The sequence below is a fragment of the Diabrotica virgifera genome, chromosome 2 (assembly GCF_917563875.1).
Source record: "Diabrotica virgifera virgifera chromosome 2, PGI_DIABVI_V3a".
Classification (NCBI taxonomy): Eukaryota; Metazoa; Arthropoda; class Insecta; order Coleoptera; family Chrysomelidae; genus Diabrotica; species Diabrotica virgifera.
Window position 1 is genome coordinate 237303867 of NC_065444.1, and position 16073 is coordinate 237319939.

Sequence of the window (16073 nt, forward strand, 5' to 3'; positions counted from 1 at the left end):
GTGATGTAACTAAAGAAGTATGAGTTTTTATGTGAAAAAATATATTTTTTCTACTTTTCAGAATAATGCTAACTACGTGGAAATAGACCAGATATATCCTTTGAGTCATGATAGTAATAACTACCAGGATTCTCGGTACAATAGAACAAATTCTCCTATTTATCAAAATACAAATAAAAATTCAGTAATAAATGACACAAATTTAGACTCGACACCTATATATAGCAACACCAATATTAATTCATTTGGAAATTCAACCCAGAGTATTCCGTATGCTGAGTCGTTTCCTCACCATTCAAGACATAGCATTAATAGATCTGAAAATACTCAGGGTAGGTTCTATTTTTGATTTTTGTTGAATAATACTTACAAATAATACAATTTTAGAACAGTCTGAGGAACTACCACTACCGCCAGGATGGTCAGTCGATTACACGTTAAGAGGAAGAAAGTATTACATAGATCATAACACTAAGACTACTCATTGGTCACATCCATTAGAAAGGGAAGGGTTGCCAACTGGTTGGCAATGTATTCAGTCGCCTGTTTATGGAATTTACTATGTAAAGTTAGTATTAAAACTTCTTTTTTAGTTTTAATTGATAAAGCTTTAGTTAAGTAGGTACCAGTGGCGGTTATCACTTTAGGTCAATTGGTCAATGACCTCCCTGTAATAATTGTACAATCAAACGATTATAATGTAATTATTTCCTTAAAAAAGAAAATTTTCTGTATTAAAAATGTTCAGAATACAATAGTGACGTTCAAAGTTAAATTTTGCTTTTATTGTATTGACTTTTCAGTCATTTTGTTGTTGTAAAATATAGCGACAAAGATGCCGCCAAAAGATTACCGATAAATAAACATGAAATACGAGCTGTTTGACAGTACCGAAAAGCCAAATTTATCTTTGACTGAAACTACCGCAATATTACTCTTAAACAGCTAAATACGAACATTCACGATGGTCAAGAAATTTATTTGACCTCACTGTGAGAATACAGCACTGGGATTCCGAACGTTCACGAAAATACGCTCTTATATGCAAGTTGGTACCATCGTGGTCATTGACCGTAGACCGTAGATCTACGAGACGTGACTATCTACGCAGGGAGTAAGATTAGTTCGGAATTTACAAAATTAAGTGCGTTCGTGAGATTAATATTATTTTATTATAGATTTTTATAAAATGTCGGTAGTGGTTAGTATAAATGAACTCCAACGCCAAATGAAATTAAATTGAAGAAGAATCGATTTACTTTTTAAATCCGCATAAAAATGTAAGTTTTTATTTATTTTAGGTTTTGAGTTTAAGTAGTTTGTTGATATTCTGGCTGTTATAATTACATATTATATCATACTATTTATCTGATTTATTTGACAATTAGTAATGAAGACTTGTTCCTTTTACTTATTTCATATTTACTTGTCAAATAAAGATCCGCTTAAATTTAAACAACATATTGCAAAATAAGTTATAAGAAACCAATACAGATGATGGAATAAGAAATTATTTAAAATGGGATTTGTAGGTCTTGTTTTTCCAAAAAAAGAATGTGTGTGTACTTTGTACGCACGTAAGAAGTTATACTTCTATTATATGATTTAAACGAAATTAATATACTTTTTATTTATATTTTGTTTAAATATTAAACTAATTTATACTTACTACTTCTCAAACATTTTTATTAGAACAGTGCCAAAAATTAAAATAATAAAAGAATAAAACACACACAAACACATTAAACACGCCACAAATGATGTCTGAACATTAATTGTCGAAATTTTTTGTAACTAAATACGTATTTTCTGAAAATACAATTATATAATAAATATACTTACAATCATAAAATGTATTAAAAAAAAAAACAAAAAAGAAAGTTTCTATTGGGACTCGAACCAGCGCTGATAAGAGCGGTTGGTATTGGAATTCATTCGCCTTCTCCGCTTAGCCACGGACACTATGTGTCATTATTTACGAAGATCGACTAACTAAACGGATTAAACTTGTGATATTTTGAAAATTGATCAAATTATTTTAATTTTGAATTGAAATGATTTAGAATTGAAAAAATACAACAAAACATAGAGTAAAAAAACAATATATTAGGTGAATATTGATAGAAATTTTGATGGTAATCAAATTATATAAATAAAAGTATTACATACTATGTATTTTGGCAGATCAAATAGGTAGGTTTATACCCATGATACATTAACAATTATTACGTACCTGTTGCTTTTAAAAACTATTTAAAAGTCACTACAATATTATAAACTTTTTTGTTTCTGTCCTCACAACAATAAAACTAATATATTATACATTTGTTTACCTTTACCTCCAAACCACAGCTGCCATATCGGATAATTTTTGACATGTCATTTGAACATCCAATCAGAACAAAGTTATAATGCGCATGCGCCGGGCTGATAGGTTTTAACATATAAAAAAATCACCCTCTATCGCCGGTAAAGAAGTATAACTTCAAAAATCTTGAACCACCGGATATGACCTCCCCCTTCACTTACAGACCAGCCGCCACTGGTAGGTACTATAGTCCAGGGAGGATCTGTTTTGAGATGGACGTTGAGAGGTGACTTAATTTTTTTGCAGAAATTGCTTGGAATTAACCCATATAATAATAATTGAGCTATCCTCCCACTCAAAAAGGTCCGGAACATTGTTTAAATAATCAAAATGTCAAAAAATGAAGGGAAAATTCAATTTTTTTCTTCGTTTTTTTATTATAACTTTAGAAGTATTCACTTCCGAGAAAAGTTGCACTAAAATAAAAGTAGCGTAATTAAATTTCCTACAATATAAGATTGGTTAACAAGTATTCGCATTTTACGTTTTTCAACCATTTCTGCCACAATTAGGACCTTTATACAGGGTGTCCCGGAAAATAGTGCGTTCCTTAAAGGTGTGGGTAGAATGCACCATTTAAAAGAAAACTTTCTTATAATTTTTTTTTCTAAAGTCATCTGTTGCCCCAAAAAATTAAAATAATGTATTTTACTAAAATTTACATTTGGCAACACGGCAGTTTTATTTATTTTGACACAGCTTAGACAAAAATATACAAATTGTAAACACAAACAGTCATATCATAATCACCTGTAACCCCAGAAGAGGTACATCCTATTGTTGTGATATTGTCATGATTTCGATAGCGAGTATCATGATATTATGTTAATTACGTTTAGTGCAAGATTTACAGCAAGGCTATTTACCTCCAAGTAAAATAAGATCTTCAGAGAACCCGAATTTCTGTGTAAAGTGTTATGTGCAGATAAAGTTTATTTTTACGAATGGTGTGTTTAACTTTCATGGTTGACAAAAGTATGAATTTGTGGGCTGGGAATATTTTTTATAATCATCTAATTGAACCATTCGAACTTCCCAGAAGATTGAATGGAGAAATGCAGGTACTCAAATGTTTGCAACATGTTCTATCGATGCTTCTTGAAGACGTAGCTTTATTGTAATAAAAAATTTTTATGTAAGTTAAAACACTATACAAACCTTATTTATTAGATATTTAATAAGCACAAATATTATGCTGTTTTTCTATTACTGTTATCAGTATTCTATCAATGTATATTATGCCTATGATCGATGATTCATGATAGTTGAGTTACAGTAAAATTATTTTAGCACGGAAGGAACGCAGCGCTGCCGGCTGTATTTGCTTTTCTGTGGACATTAATCAAATGCATTAAAATTAATAAATTATTTTTTTGAAAACGGTTGACTTAACAAAAAAAATTTATTAGACTTTTTTGCTCTAAATGGTGCACTTAGCCCATACCTTGAAGGAACGCACTATTTTCCGGGACACCCTGTATTTCACCCAGAAAAACTTTATGTGTTAAAACAATACTGTAAATTTAGTTAGGATCGGTTCAATAGATTTTGCAATCCAGCTTTCGCAAAAAAATTCATTTTTTCAAAATGTTGCAGGACTGAAAATAAAATACTGTACCATTCATTTGCAATTTGCAAAATTAAAATCGGTTAACTACCACGGCGTCAGGATTTTTTTTTAATAAACATTAATTTTTGGTGCTACGCGCAGGACAGCGGTGTTCGATTCACACAAGTTAATTTCCACCAAAATTTCTTCCAATCTTTATCTAATACACTAAGCAAGCGCCAAAATTAACGCACCATCTTAAAAATGGGACATTTTTAATGGCTCATATTTCCTAAACCTGTTGTCCGATTTTAGTGATTTTTTTAATATGTTATAGCTTTATTTTTCAAGAATGTCGATGTAATAATATTGATGCTAAACAGATAAGTATCATTGTATACCGGGTGTAACAATGATAGTGTGTTTTTTTTCAAAGTTTGGAACACCCTGTGGAATATTCCACATATAATCAGAAACACTTACCTTAACTAAAGCCTCGGCTACCAAACTAAGAGTCACGCAGAGAAGAATGGAGCGGTCAATGTTAGGAATAACTCTGCGAGACAAAATCAGAAACGAAGAAATCAGGAGAAGAACAGGGGTGACTGACGTCATCGAGAGGATAGCCAGGTTGAAGTGGAGATGGGCAGGACACGTAGCCAGAATGACAGATGGGCGATGGACGAAGAGGTTATTGGAATGGAGGCCAAGGGAAGACAGGAGAAGCGTCGGTCGACCGCCTACAAGATGGACTGACGACTTAAGAAAGGTAAATAAAAACTGGATGAGGGCGGCGCAGGATAGATGGGGTTGGAAACGAGGGGAGGAGGTCTATGTTCAGCAGTGGACTTTTGAGGCTGGATGATGATGATGTGGAATATTCTAGCCTAGCGTATATAAAATATTGAAATTACAACTCAACTGTAACCTTAGGCTATTTTAACATTTTGCTTTTTGATTCATTCGCTTATGTTGGATAATAAAAAAGTTAGGTACTTTAATAACTAGCAACGTTCTTCATCAATACAGGGTGTTTTTAAATAAGTGCGACAAATTTTAAGGAGTAATTCTGCATGAAAAAATAATGACCGTTTGCTTTATAAACATATGTCCGCAAATGCTTCGTTTCCGAGATACGGGATGTTGATTTTTTTCTTACAAACTGACGATTTATTTATTGCTCTAAAACCGGTTGAGATATGCAAATGAAATTTGGTAGGTTTTAAGAGGTAGTTAGTGCGCATTTTTTGGCATACAGTTAAGAATTTTATATTCACCATTGGCGTCCATACGGGTCATATTACCCGGTCATATTACACGTATGCACGCCAATGGTGAATATAAAATTCTTAATTGTATGCCAAAAAATGCGCAATAACTACCTCTTAAAACCTACCAAATTTCATTTGCATATCTATCTTAGAGCAATAAATAAATCGTCAGTTTGTAAGAAAAAATTCAACATCCCGTATCTCGGAAACGAAGCATTTGCGGACATATGTTTATAAAGCAAACGGTCATTATTTTTTCATGCCTAATTACCCCTTAAAGTTTGTCCAACATAAGCGAATGAATCAAAAAGCAAAATGTTAAAATAGCCTAAGGTTGCAGTTGAGTTGTAATTTCAATATTTTATATACGCTAGAATATTCCACAGGGTGTTCCAAACTTTGAGGAAAAAACACACTATAATTGTTACATCCGGTATACAATGACACTTATTTGTTTACCAACAATATTATTACATCGATATTCTTGAAGAATAAAGCTATAACATATTTAAAAAATCACTAAAATCGGACAACAGGTTTAGGAAATATGACACATTAAAAATGTCCCATTTTTAAGGTGGTGCGTTAATTTTGGCGCTTAGTGTATATTATTTTCTTACTCTATATTTTGTTGTATGTTCATATGTTAATTCCACAAAAATTAAACTAATTTGATTATTGTTTCTGAAAAATTGTTTAAACAATTGAATTTGTTTAAAAATAATACAATTTTATTTTCTAAGTTAAAATATATGAACAAAGAAAGTTTTTGCTAAAAAAGTGTTATTTCAAAGGACAGAGTATGTGTTTTTATTTTGCAATAAATAAATTTATTTATCTATATCGAAATGTACTAAAAATTAAAATTTATCAATCATTTTCAAAGGTCATTGGAATGCCCAATCAGAGCGAACGTATCCGTTGTCCTTCGCGTAGTACCAAAAATTAAAGTTTATTTAAAAAAATTCCGGTAGTTACCCGATTTTAATTTTGCAAATTGCAAATGAAAGGTACAGTATTATTTTATATCTAAAACAAATTCAACTTGCTGTCTGCTTTATTTTCAGTGCTACATTTTGAAAAAATGATTTTTTTTTGCGAAAGCTGGTTGCAAAACTTATTTCGCAAAATCTATTAAACCGATCTTAATGAAATTTACAGTATTGTTTTATCATATAAAGTTTTTCTGAGTGAAATATGAAGGTCCTAAGTGTAGCATAAATGGTTGAAAAACGTAAAATGCAAATACTTGTTTTTTATGGTTTTTTTTCGAAATTATTGCTATTTTGCAACAAGGGTGACAATTTTTTAAATTTTCCGTTAATCCTATATTGTAGGAAATTTTAGTTACGCAACTTTTATGTTGGTGCAACTTTTCTCGAAAATGAATATTTTTAAAGTTTTAATCAAAAAACCAAGAAAAAAATCGAAATTTTCCTTCATTTTTTGACATTTTGATTATTTAAACAATGTTCCGGAACTTTTTGAGTGGGAGGATAACTCAAATATTATACGAGTTATTTTCAAGCAATTTCTCCAAAAAAATATGAGTCACCTCTCAACATCCAAATGTACTAATATTTTTACAGATGCGCCCTGGTCTACTAACACAATTTTATTTTAGAGTCTTTAAAATTTTAGCATAATTTAAATATACTAGAGCAGTCCTATAAGTACTTAGCATACAAAAGAAAAACGAAAATTTTGGAAAAGTGGTGATTTATTTCTGAACATAGTCTTCTTTTAGCTCGATACACTTGATCCAGCGATGCTCCAACTTCTTTACACCATCTGAAAAATACGTTTTTTCGAGGTCTGCAAAGTAGGCTTCCGTAGCGGCGATGAACTCACTTAAATTTCTGCCCGGCGAGTGATTTTTTCAAGTTTGGAAACAAAAAGATGTCGTACAGGGCCAAATCTAGAGCTGGTACTTGTCACGGTGGAAATGCACTTTTTTCTTCGTCAATTGGGGCTGTTTTGGCATAGTAAAGCCCAGTGACCGTTTTTCACTTTTCCAAGAATTCGATATACATACAGTGCGGTGGAATAAGTGTTGCCCCCCCCCTGTTAACTTGTTTGTTTTAAGAATATAAGCAAAACGCTCGGACAGGTCGATTTTTAAACTAACCATAGTATATTACAGCATCAACGTTTTGAACTTTACGCGATCCCTCTTCAGGTGACAGCCATAATTTTGATTTTTTTAAATGGGAAAGTACATCATGTGACACCTCATTTAAAAGCTCTTAAAATACTGATTTCAAAAATGTATAATACTTTTTTCCTGTTTGAGAGCGTAGGCGCAAAATTTCGGTCGAATTCTTTCTAAATGCAATCATTTTTTTCGAATCCTGAAAAAACTAATGAATATTTTTGAAAAATTTAAACGCAGAATGAAATATTACAGTATTCTCGATGGTCCAAAGTCCCTGAGAACTCCTATAATGTTTATTTTAAATAAGTCACAGTGGTGAAAAAAAAGAGAAAATTTAGTGTGATTTTTAATTTCAAATATATCATTCAAAAGAAACTTTTTGTTTATTCTAAGGGACTGTCAGCCCTCGGTAATAATCTAATCTTTCATTCTGCGTTTAAATTTTTTAAAAATAATTATTAGTTTCCTCAGAATTCGAAAAAAATAAATGCGTTTAAAAAGAGTTCGACCGAAATTTTGCGCCTACGATTTCAAAAAAGATTAAAGTATTATACATTTTTGAAATCAGTATTTCAAAAGCTGTTAAATGAGGTGTCACATGATGTACTTTCCCATTTAAAAAAATCAAAATTATGGCTGTCATCTGAAGAGGGATCGCGTAAAGTTCGAAACGTTGATGCTATAATATACTATGGTTAGTTTAAAAATCGACCGGTCCGAGCGTTTTGCTTATATTCGTAAAATAAACAAGTTAACAGGGGGGGGCAACACTTATTCCACCGCACTGTATATCACACCTGGCGAATGCCAAAAAATGGTGGCCATTAGCCATTACCTTTTCAGCCGATATGACAGTCTTCGCCTTCTTCGGAGCATGTTCGCGGGCTGACTTCGACTGTTTCTTGGTCTCTGGTATCTACCAGTGGATCCGTGGTTCGTCGAGGGTTATGAAACACCCTAGAAACTCCTTTGGATTACGTTTAAACAGTCTCAAACACAGCTCCGAAGTGGTCTCATGGTTGCGCTTGGTGTCCTGAGTGGGCAAACGCGGCACCCATCGCATTAACAGTTTTCTCATGCCCAAAATTTCATGCAAGATGACTCACGCGGCTTTTGAGAGGCCTTAGCTATCTTGCTATATACGAATAATACGAGATCGTGGATTTTTGTCATATTATTCTTCGTGGTTAAGCGCTCTTTGATTTTGCTGCGCGATTTCCCTTTAAAAAACAAGAATCAAATCACCGCCCGAAATTTCTTCTTTTTCCGTTTTTTTTAATCTGCGGACACGCCCGCTTGCATACGCGGTTAAGTCAAAACTATGAGTTCGATTAGGCTGAAATTTTCACATTATCCATCTACGAGAACGTACTATACACTTCTTCTTTTCTTGCCTATTCGTTTTATTGGCGATCATTCTGGCTATAACGATTTTATTGACTGATGCTTTAAATAGATTAGTTGTTGTGGAGAACCATATGCTTCCGTTTTGGGTACGGCAACCGTTATTTTATCACATAACTTTTTTGTCTTTATTTCTTAAGAATTTCTGACCCTGGATTATTAAATTGTTAGGTATTATAGTACTAAAAGGTACTCTTGCTTTAAGTGGGTAGGCTGTACCGTTTTCTAGAAAAATCGATTTGAAAATTTTTCGTTTGTTGAATTTGAAAAAAAAATCAAAAAAAAACTATTTAGAAAAACCAAAATTGGTATGTTTATTTATCTTCCACAGATAAATCGATTTCTTCAATTGCGAATTTCTAGTACCGGTCATATGCGTCCGTTTTTGGGTAGGTCAACGTTTATTTTATCGCATAACTTTTTTTTTCTTTAATTTTTAAGCATTTTTGACACTTGATGATTAAATTATGAGGTATTCTAGTACTAAAAGTTACTCTTACTTTAAGGCTGTAAATACACCGTTTTTTGAAAAAAAATTTCAGACTTCTTTCAAATTCAAAAAACGAAAAATTTTCAAATCGATTTTTCTAGAAAACGGTGCATTCTACCGACTTAAAGCAAGAGTACCTTTTATAGTACTAAAATACCTCATGATTTAAAAATCCAGTGTCAAAAATGTTTAGAAGTTAAAGACAAAAAAAGTTATGCGATTAAATAACCGTTGCCCTACCTCAAACGGGCGCCTATGACCGATACTAGAAATTCTTAATTTATGGAGTCGATTTATCTCTGGAAGATAAATAAGTGTACCAATTTTCGGACTAAGTAAATTGGGTTAAATTGTCTTAAAATTATCAGCAGAATCTTCGGTCTTCGTTGGTCGGGAGAGTTTCTGGACACTGGACACCCTGTACTGTAAAACATGATTTGGGAGTGCTCCTTGTAATATTAAACGTCTCTTGGTTTATTTATTTCTAGTGCATCTTTATTTTATTGAGATTTTATTTACAGTATTAGATATTGTTATACATATTTATTATTTTTAGTCACATCACTCGTAGAGCTCAATATGAACATCCATGTTTAGTGCCTTGTTTTAATTATCAATCGGAATCATATCAAAGATACGTACCACCTAGGCCTACGCATTACCAAACGCACAGTGTTTTAGTTCCTGCTAATCCGTATTTACTTGAGGAAATTCCTCATTGGTTAAACGTCTATTTCAAAAGTAAGTGTTTTCTTAATTTATTTAAACTATGCCTCTGTTTTTAAACCAGGAATAGTAATTCACATTTACCGCGCCGTAATTCTTGTTTGTAATGGGTCCCACCCCAGGCAAGTTTACTCCACTGTTATGAAATTTTGACACTATTGACATTTATGAAATTTTGACATTATTGACATTTCATAGGTTAATTAAGTTATATCGGCGATTTTTTTATTTTCTGCGTTATTTTTTTAATTTTTAGATTTGTAGTCTGCTTTTATATAAAATAACAGTTGTTTTTAGAACTCTTTAGCAACGTATTAGTATAATATAATACAGTGGAACCCCGATAAGTCGGCCCCCGATAACCCGGACCGATTTTTATCAGACAAACATTTCATCAATAAAAATGTATTATAATAATAGTCTCCCGTTTTATACCACTGTGGCTTTGGGAGTATAGCAGGGTAGTCTGCTATATCTAGGACCTACGGTATACAAGGAAGGTAACAGGGCCAGTGCTACGCTTCAACCGCCTATTATTACCTCCTAGTTTTACCCAAGGTACTCATTTTATTCAGGCTGAGTCGACCTGGGGCCTATAAACATTTTAAAAATGTCTAGTTGTTTTTGCCGGCGGTAGGATTTGAACTCAGGACCACCGCCACGCGAGCCAAGCAATAAAAATGTATGTAATTTAATATTTGAGAGATAATGTTTATTTGTGTAATTTGAACTACATACATATACGATAGTAAAAATGACTCATGGCATGGCACACGACGTTCATTGGATAAAGTAGGGTTAAGGCTTCCCGGATACGTAAAATCGCGGTTAATCCGCAAAATACTATAAATTTAACAGGAAAGGGTATTAAAATGCAAAACACTATTAAATGGTGTAATTAACGTATTTATATTGAATTAAAACATACCTGAATGTTGTATTTGACAAGAATCACATGAATAACACACATACATATTGTAACACAATAAAACACGTTACTGTAAATACCAAGAATATGAACAATAACAGTACATACTTTCAAATATGTAAAAAAAATATTTACAAGGTACAAACTAGCGTGAATTACTTTCTTTGAAAATAATCCGTAACAGTTTTCTGTTTTTGAACAGAGAAACATCTCTTTTTGATTCTACTTCTCATGTTTCATAACACAATTTTGTCTGCGATTGGAGTATCTTCTTGACTCTCAACGTACTCAAGCAGCTGTTCCACACTCGCCAATGCAGCACTGTGCGACACAGTTGTTTGTTGTTGATCGCGTGACCCCCCTCCTCATCACTTTCACTCTCGTCCTCCCCAACTCCACCTGTTATCTTGTTTACAATCTGATCATCTGTCAGCTGCTCATACCCTTGATCTTCCGCATCACAATCCAACCACTGCAGTATATTTTCTCCGTCCACTTCCTCTCCTCCTGGCACATCTTTTATAGCTTCAGTGATATTTTTAACAACAAAATCAGTCTCATCAAATCCTAGAAAGTCATCGTCTTCACAAATGTCGGGCATGATTTTTTTCCAAGATCGTACGATAGTAAGCGGTTTGGTTTTTTCCCAAACAGGTCGTACTTCGTAGATGGCATCTAAGATTGTGAAGTCCTTCCAAAAGCTCTTGAGGTCGTTCCCTTCTTCTATTCTTTTCTGAAGGATAGCTGAGCGATAGTTACGTTTCAGAGAAGAAATAAGACCTTGGTCCATTGGTTGTATCATTGCCGTAACATTGAGAGGCATATATTTCACGAAGATTTTTCCATCAGGTGATCTTAAAGTTGTTGCACTAGGATGGGAAGGTGCGTTGTCCAAGAGAAGTACAGCTTTCTGAGGAATACCATTAGCTTTTAAGTGTTTTTTTTTACATCCGGTACAAATTTGGAGTCAAACCAAAATTTAAATATTTCGCAATTTATCCAAGCAGCCTTTTGATGAAAATAGTCTACCGGTAAATTTTTGGCCTCAGTGCCCTTAAAAGATCTAGGTTTCTTTGCTTTTCCGATCACAAGTAAGGGCAATTTATGTTTGCCAGTTGCGTTAGCGCAGGTCATAATTGTTATGCGCTCTTTCGAAGCTTTGTATCCCGGTTATTACGCTCCTTTTTAAATGCTAGAGTCCGGGTGGGTAGACATTTCCAGTACAACCCCGATTCATCTGCGTTGTAAATTTGTTCATGCAATAGTCCCTCGTCCTCCACAAATTTTTGAAATTCCGCTTTAAACTGATAGCAGCGTCAATGTCACCACTTAAAATTTCTCCTTTTGTAGAAACATCCCGGATTCCGTGTCTCTGTTTGAATCGCGTGAACCAACCAGATGATGCGTCGAAGTCCCCTTCCATGCCGAGAGCTTCAAAAAAAACTTTGCTTTCGTCATGCAAATCGGTCCTGACACCGGAGTTCCTTGTGCGCGTTGCTGCGAAAACCACTCCAACATGCACTGATCAAGTTCGTCAAACTTTGATTTTTTCATGGTTTTCCGATTGGCCATTCCAAAATTCGTGTCTGAGGAACATGCAAAGTTACGAGTTTATCTTTATTTTTTAAAATATCACGCACTTTGCTATCGCCAACATTGTACTGGTTACACATCTGTTTAACCGTGGATCCACGTTCAATATTTTGAACAATGTCCAACTTTTGTTGGATCGTCAAAACAACACGTTTACGCTTAGTAGCGGTAGCCATCGTACGCACACTCTGTGTCACACTCCACTGCTGTACTGATTGTGGGGTGGGCGGGGCGCGCGGGTGAGAGTGTGTCGACGTATCGGTAGGGATATGAGGAGAGGGGTCTATGACCTTGAGAGGGCCCGGCTGCCGGCTGGAGATGAGTGACTCGCCTACTGAGCTTCACAGGTCCGTCTCCAACTGCATTTAATTTTAGGTATTTTTTCTGAAACGCGTCCCGGTTAAGCCGCATCACGGTTATTCCGATTACGGTTAATCGGGAGTTGAGTGTATAATCTTTTGTATAAACATTCTGTAATCACCTGAGTTCTTCACTACCCCTATCCGAGGCAACATGTCATTGTGTAATATAACTTAACAAACAATTTCTCAACGGTTGAATTTTCTGGTGCCGAGTCCCAATAATGTTTATCAACCCAAGCTTTGGCTTCAACAGTATTTTTTTGCCAAAAAGGAATGCTTTATTAATACACGAAATTCCTTTTTATCCATTTTATTTAAACTAACACAAGTTGCTTCACTCAAAATGCCATATCTCATATACTAATACATCAACAGCTGTCAAATTTATAGACGCATCTTTTGAAGGTCAGGGCCGACTAAAAATCATAATGTAATACCGGTAGTGTCAGCCTACGAACTTTTCATCCAACCTATTAGTTTACTAGTTAATATGCCAAAAACTGTTTAAAATCAGTTAGCAGTAGTATCATTACTTATATTTTTTAGGTCTTAAAAAAATCAAGATTGCCGTTAAAATTTGAATCTAGTTATCTTAATAGATTGTTCGTTAATAATTTTCTTAATATTTTCTAAATCATGCGTATTATTTCAGCAAGTCCTGATTTAGATCATAAATTACGATGGGATATGTTCCGATTGTCAGAATTGGAATGTTACAGTGCAATGTTGACAAGATTGTATAAACAAGAACTACAAAGTATTGTTATGAGATATGAATCTTATAGGTAAGTAGAAAGTATTGCATGCTCCTATCATACATTGCTGATATTGAACATAGGCATCTCTTTATTCATTTTTCGTTCTAAGTTGCTTGGATTCATGTGTAAAGTCTGTAGTTGGTCTGCTTTCTACCACTTTTGCCAATTTTTGGTCACCATCTAATACTTATTTTGTCCGCCTGCGATCGCCAAATCATCTGAAATCACCAAATTCAAGCTCAGATGGATGGGGCAGCATTACAAGATAACAGAGGGCAGAGCCTAAATCGGGTAAATTCCTCTTCTAAAGTTAAAAAAGTTCATGCGACCTAGTTAAGGTCTGGTGTTAATAATTATCACAGACCACTTACGTAGCTTTACGTGCCCTCCAAAGAACGGTGATGACTTGTATAATTTTTAGAAGTTGAAATTTTCGTTTTCAGTGCCGAATATCGAACTCGTACGTTTCGACTTGATGTACCAGTATATTAGCCGCTGAGCTACGGCCATCACCCTTCTCAAGTAGTAACCCGTACAACCCTGAGCTTTCATATTTTTCAGGTTTAAGTCAATATTGCGAGCTACAGAGCACAAAATCTATCTTCACTCTTTAATAGAAAAACAAAGAGACATCATATAGAAGCTATATAAATGAAGAAGATGCTCAACCTATTAAGATTTCTATCACATCTTGTTAATAGGTCGATACTGACAGAGGCGTAACAGAGGCCCCCGCAGCATGAAGCTTACGGGGGGCTCCATCTTGTGGTCTAATATATGTGTAAAAATATGTTATTGCTAGCATACATACGCAACGTTTTTGAAGCAGTGCAGTATTGAACATGAAGTTGCCCATCAGATAGATATGTATTAATAAGATTTTAGAACTATTCGCTGATAGTAGTGCACGAAAAAAGTTGTTCATCTCGTAGAATAATAATATGTAATAATGTAACAATTTATTAATGTTTGTTCTATTTTATTCTATACCAACTCAGATGAAAAATTTAAGTTGTCATAAACAGTGCAGGTATAGGTACACTAATAGCCCAGTAAATGACTGTTTTGTAGTGTAATTATTATCAGCGCCACGGCCGATTTGCTTGACAATTTGGTTTAGGTTCTATTTACCCTTCACTCCAAAATTGAACTTGTGCCGTTGGTTGCTTTTATTTGGGGGTGGAAGTCACACCTTCTCGGGGGTGTAAAACATACGTTTAAAATAAGTCTGGAAATAGATAAATTGACGAATTATATGTAACTTTTTTTCTATAGGGTTCCTTTATCTAGGTCAATATTTTTCGAGTTATTTGCGAGTGAAAATGTTTATTTTTTCAACAAAAAAAAACACGTTCTTAGGCGGTTTTTCGCAAATAACTTAAAAAATAAGTATTTTATCGAATTAATTATCAAAAAGTTATCGAAAAAATATTTTTAGCAAAAATGTAGCTAATAAAAAAAAACAAAACAATATGTCTATCGAAAATGGTATTCATGAAGTATATCGACACAGTAAAAGCAAAGTTGTAGCTCATGAAAAATTGTTCTTATTCGTCCAAATCCAAATCGAATATTTCAACATGAAATAAACAAAAAATGAAGTACTTTTCCTGAAAAACTCATTAAAACTTTATTTAAATGTTTAAAAGTAAGCTTTATTTTTATTTTTTAGAAAAGTTTCTAGCATTAAAGTTACGCTCAAAATAAAGTTAACCCCTTTTTTGCAAAAAAAAATCGTGAAAATCTTCTCCTATTTAGCACCCCAAGTAATGGGTACGAATAATCTCAAAGAGTAAAAAAAATGTAGGTTTTGCTTTTATAGGTATTTTGATTTTATGTTGAGTTTCTGTAAGATAAAAATTGGTTAAGATATGACCGTTCAAAATTTGCATACACTCTTCAAGTCCTTTCAACTAGAACCCTGTCAAAAATAACCACTTTGAACCAGCGAAACTTACAGGTCGTATAAAAAAAAGTTAGTAATTTGTAAAGTGGTAATAATTATTTACATTTACCCATTTATAAAAAATGGGTTATCTTTATTTTGAGCGTAACTCGCTTAGTTTTGATGCTAGAAACTTTAATAAAATATAAAAATAAAGCTTTTTTTTAAACATTTTAAAAAAGTTTTAATGAGTTTTTGCCGAAAAGTGCTTTATTTTTTGGTTATTTCACGTTGAAATATTAAATTTGAAATTTGACGAATAAGAACAATTTTTCATCGGCTACAACTTAGCTTTCATAAGGGGGTCCCATTTCCAATTCTGCAGGGGGGGCGATGGAGTTTGTTACGCCACTGGATGCTGAGAAGGAAAACTAGTAAAGAAACTAATAGCTAATTGAAAAACTGAATAAAAAGTAGGAACAAATATTTAACAAAGGCGAAGGATTACAAAAGATTAAATTCTAAAATAAAGCTTCATTCATAGCACATTTAACAAAGCGATTTTACTTGAGAAATAAAAATTG

General features: G+C 33.6%; 1 protein-coding gene across 2 annotated transcripts in view; it reads left to right on the forward strand.

The window, feature by feature from the left end:
- Nucleotides 1–16073, forward strand: part of LOC126880499 (protein salvador homolog 1) — a 53185-nt gene that overhangs the window by 35827 nt on the left and 1285 nt on the right. For both annotated transcript variants that reach the window (XM_050644380.1, XM_050644379.1), the window contains exons 4-7: nucleotides 62–332; nucleotides 388–568; nucleotides 9794–9978; nucleotides 13499–13631. In XM_050644380.1, the coding sequence (XP_050500337.1) occupies nucleotides 62–332; nucleotides 388–568; nucleotides 9794–9978; nucleotides 13499–13631 (770 nt within the window). The remainder of the gene's footprint in view (nucleotides 1–61; nucleotides 333–387; nucleotides 569–9793; nucleotides 9979–13498; nucleotides 13632–16073) is intronic.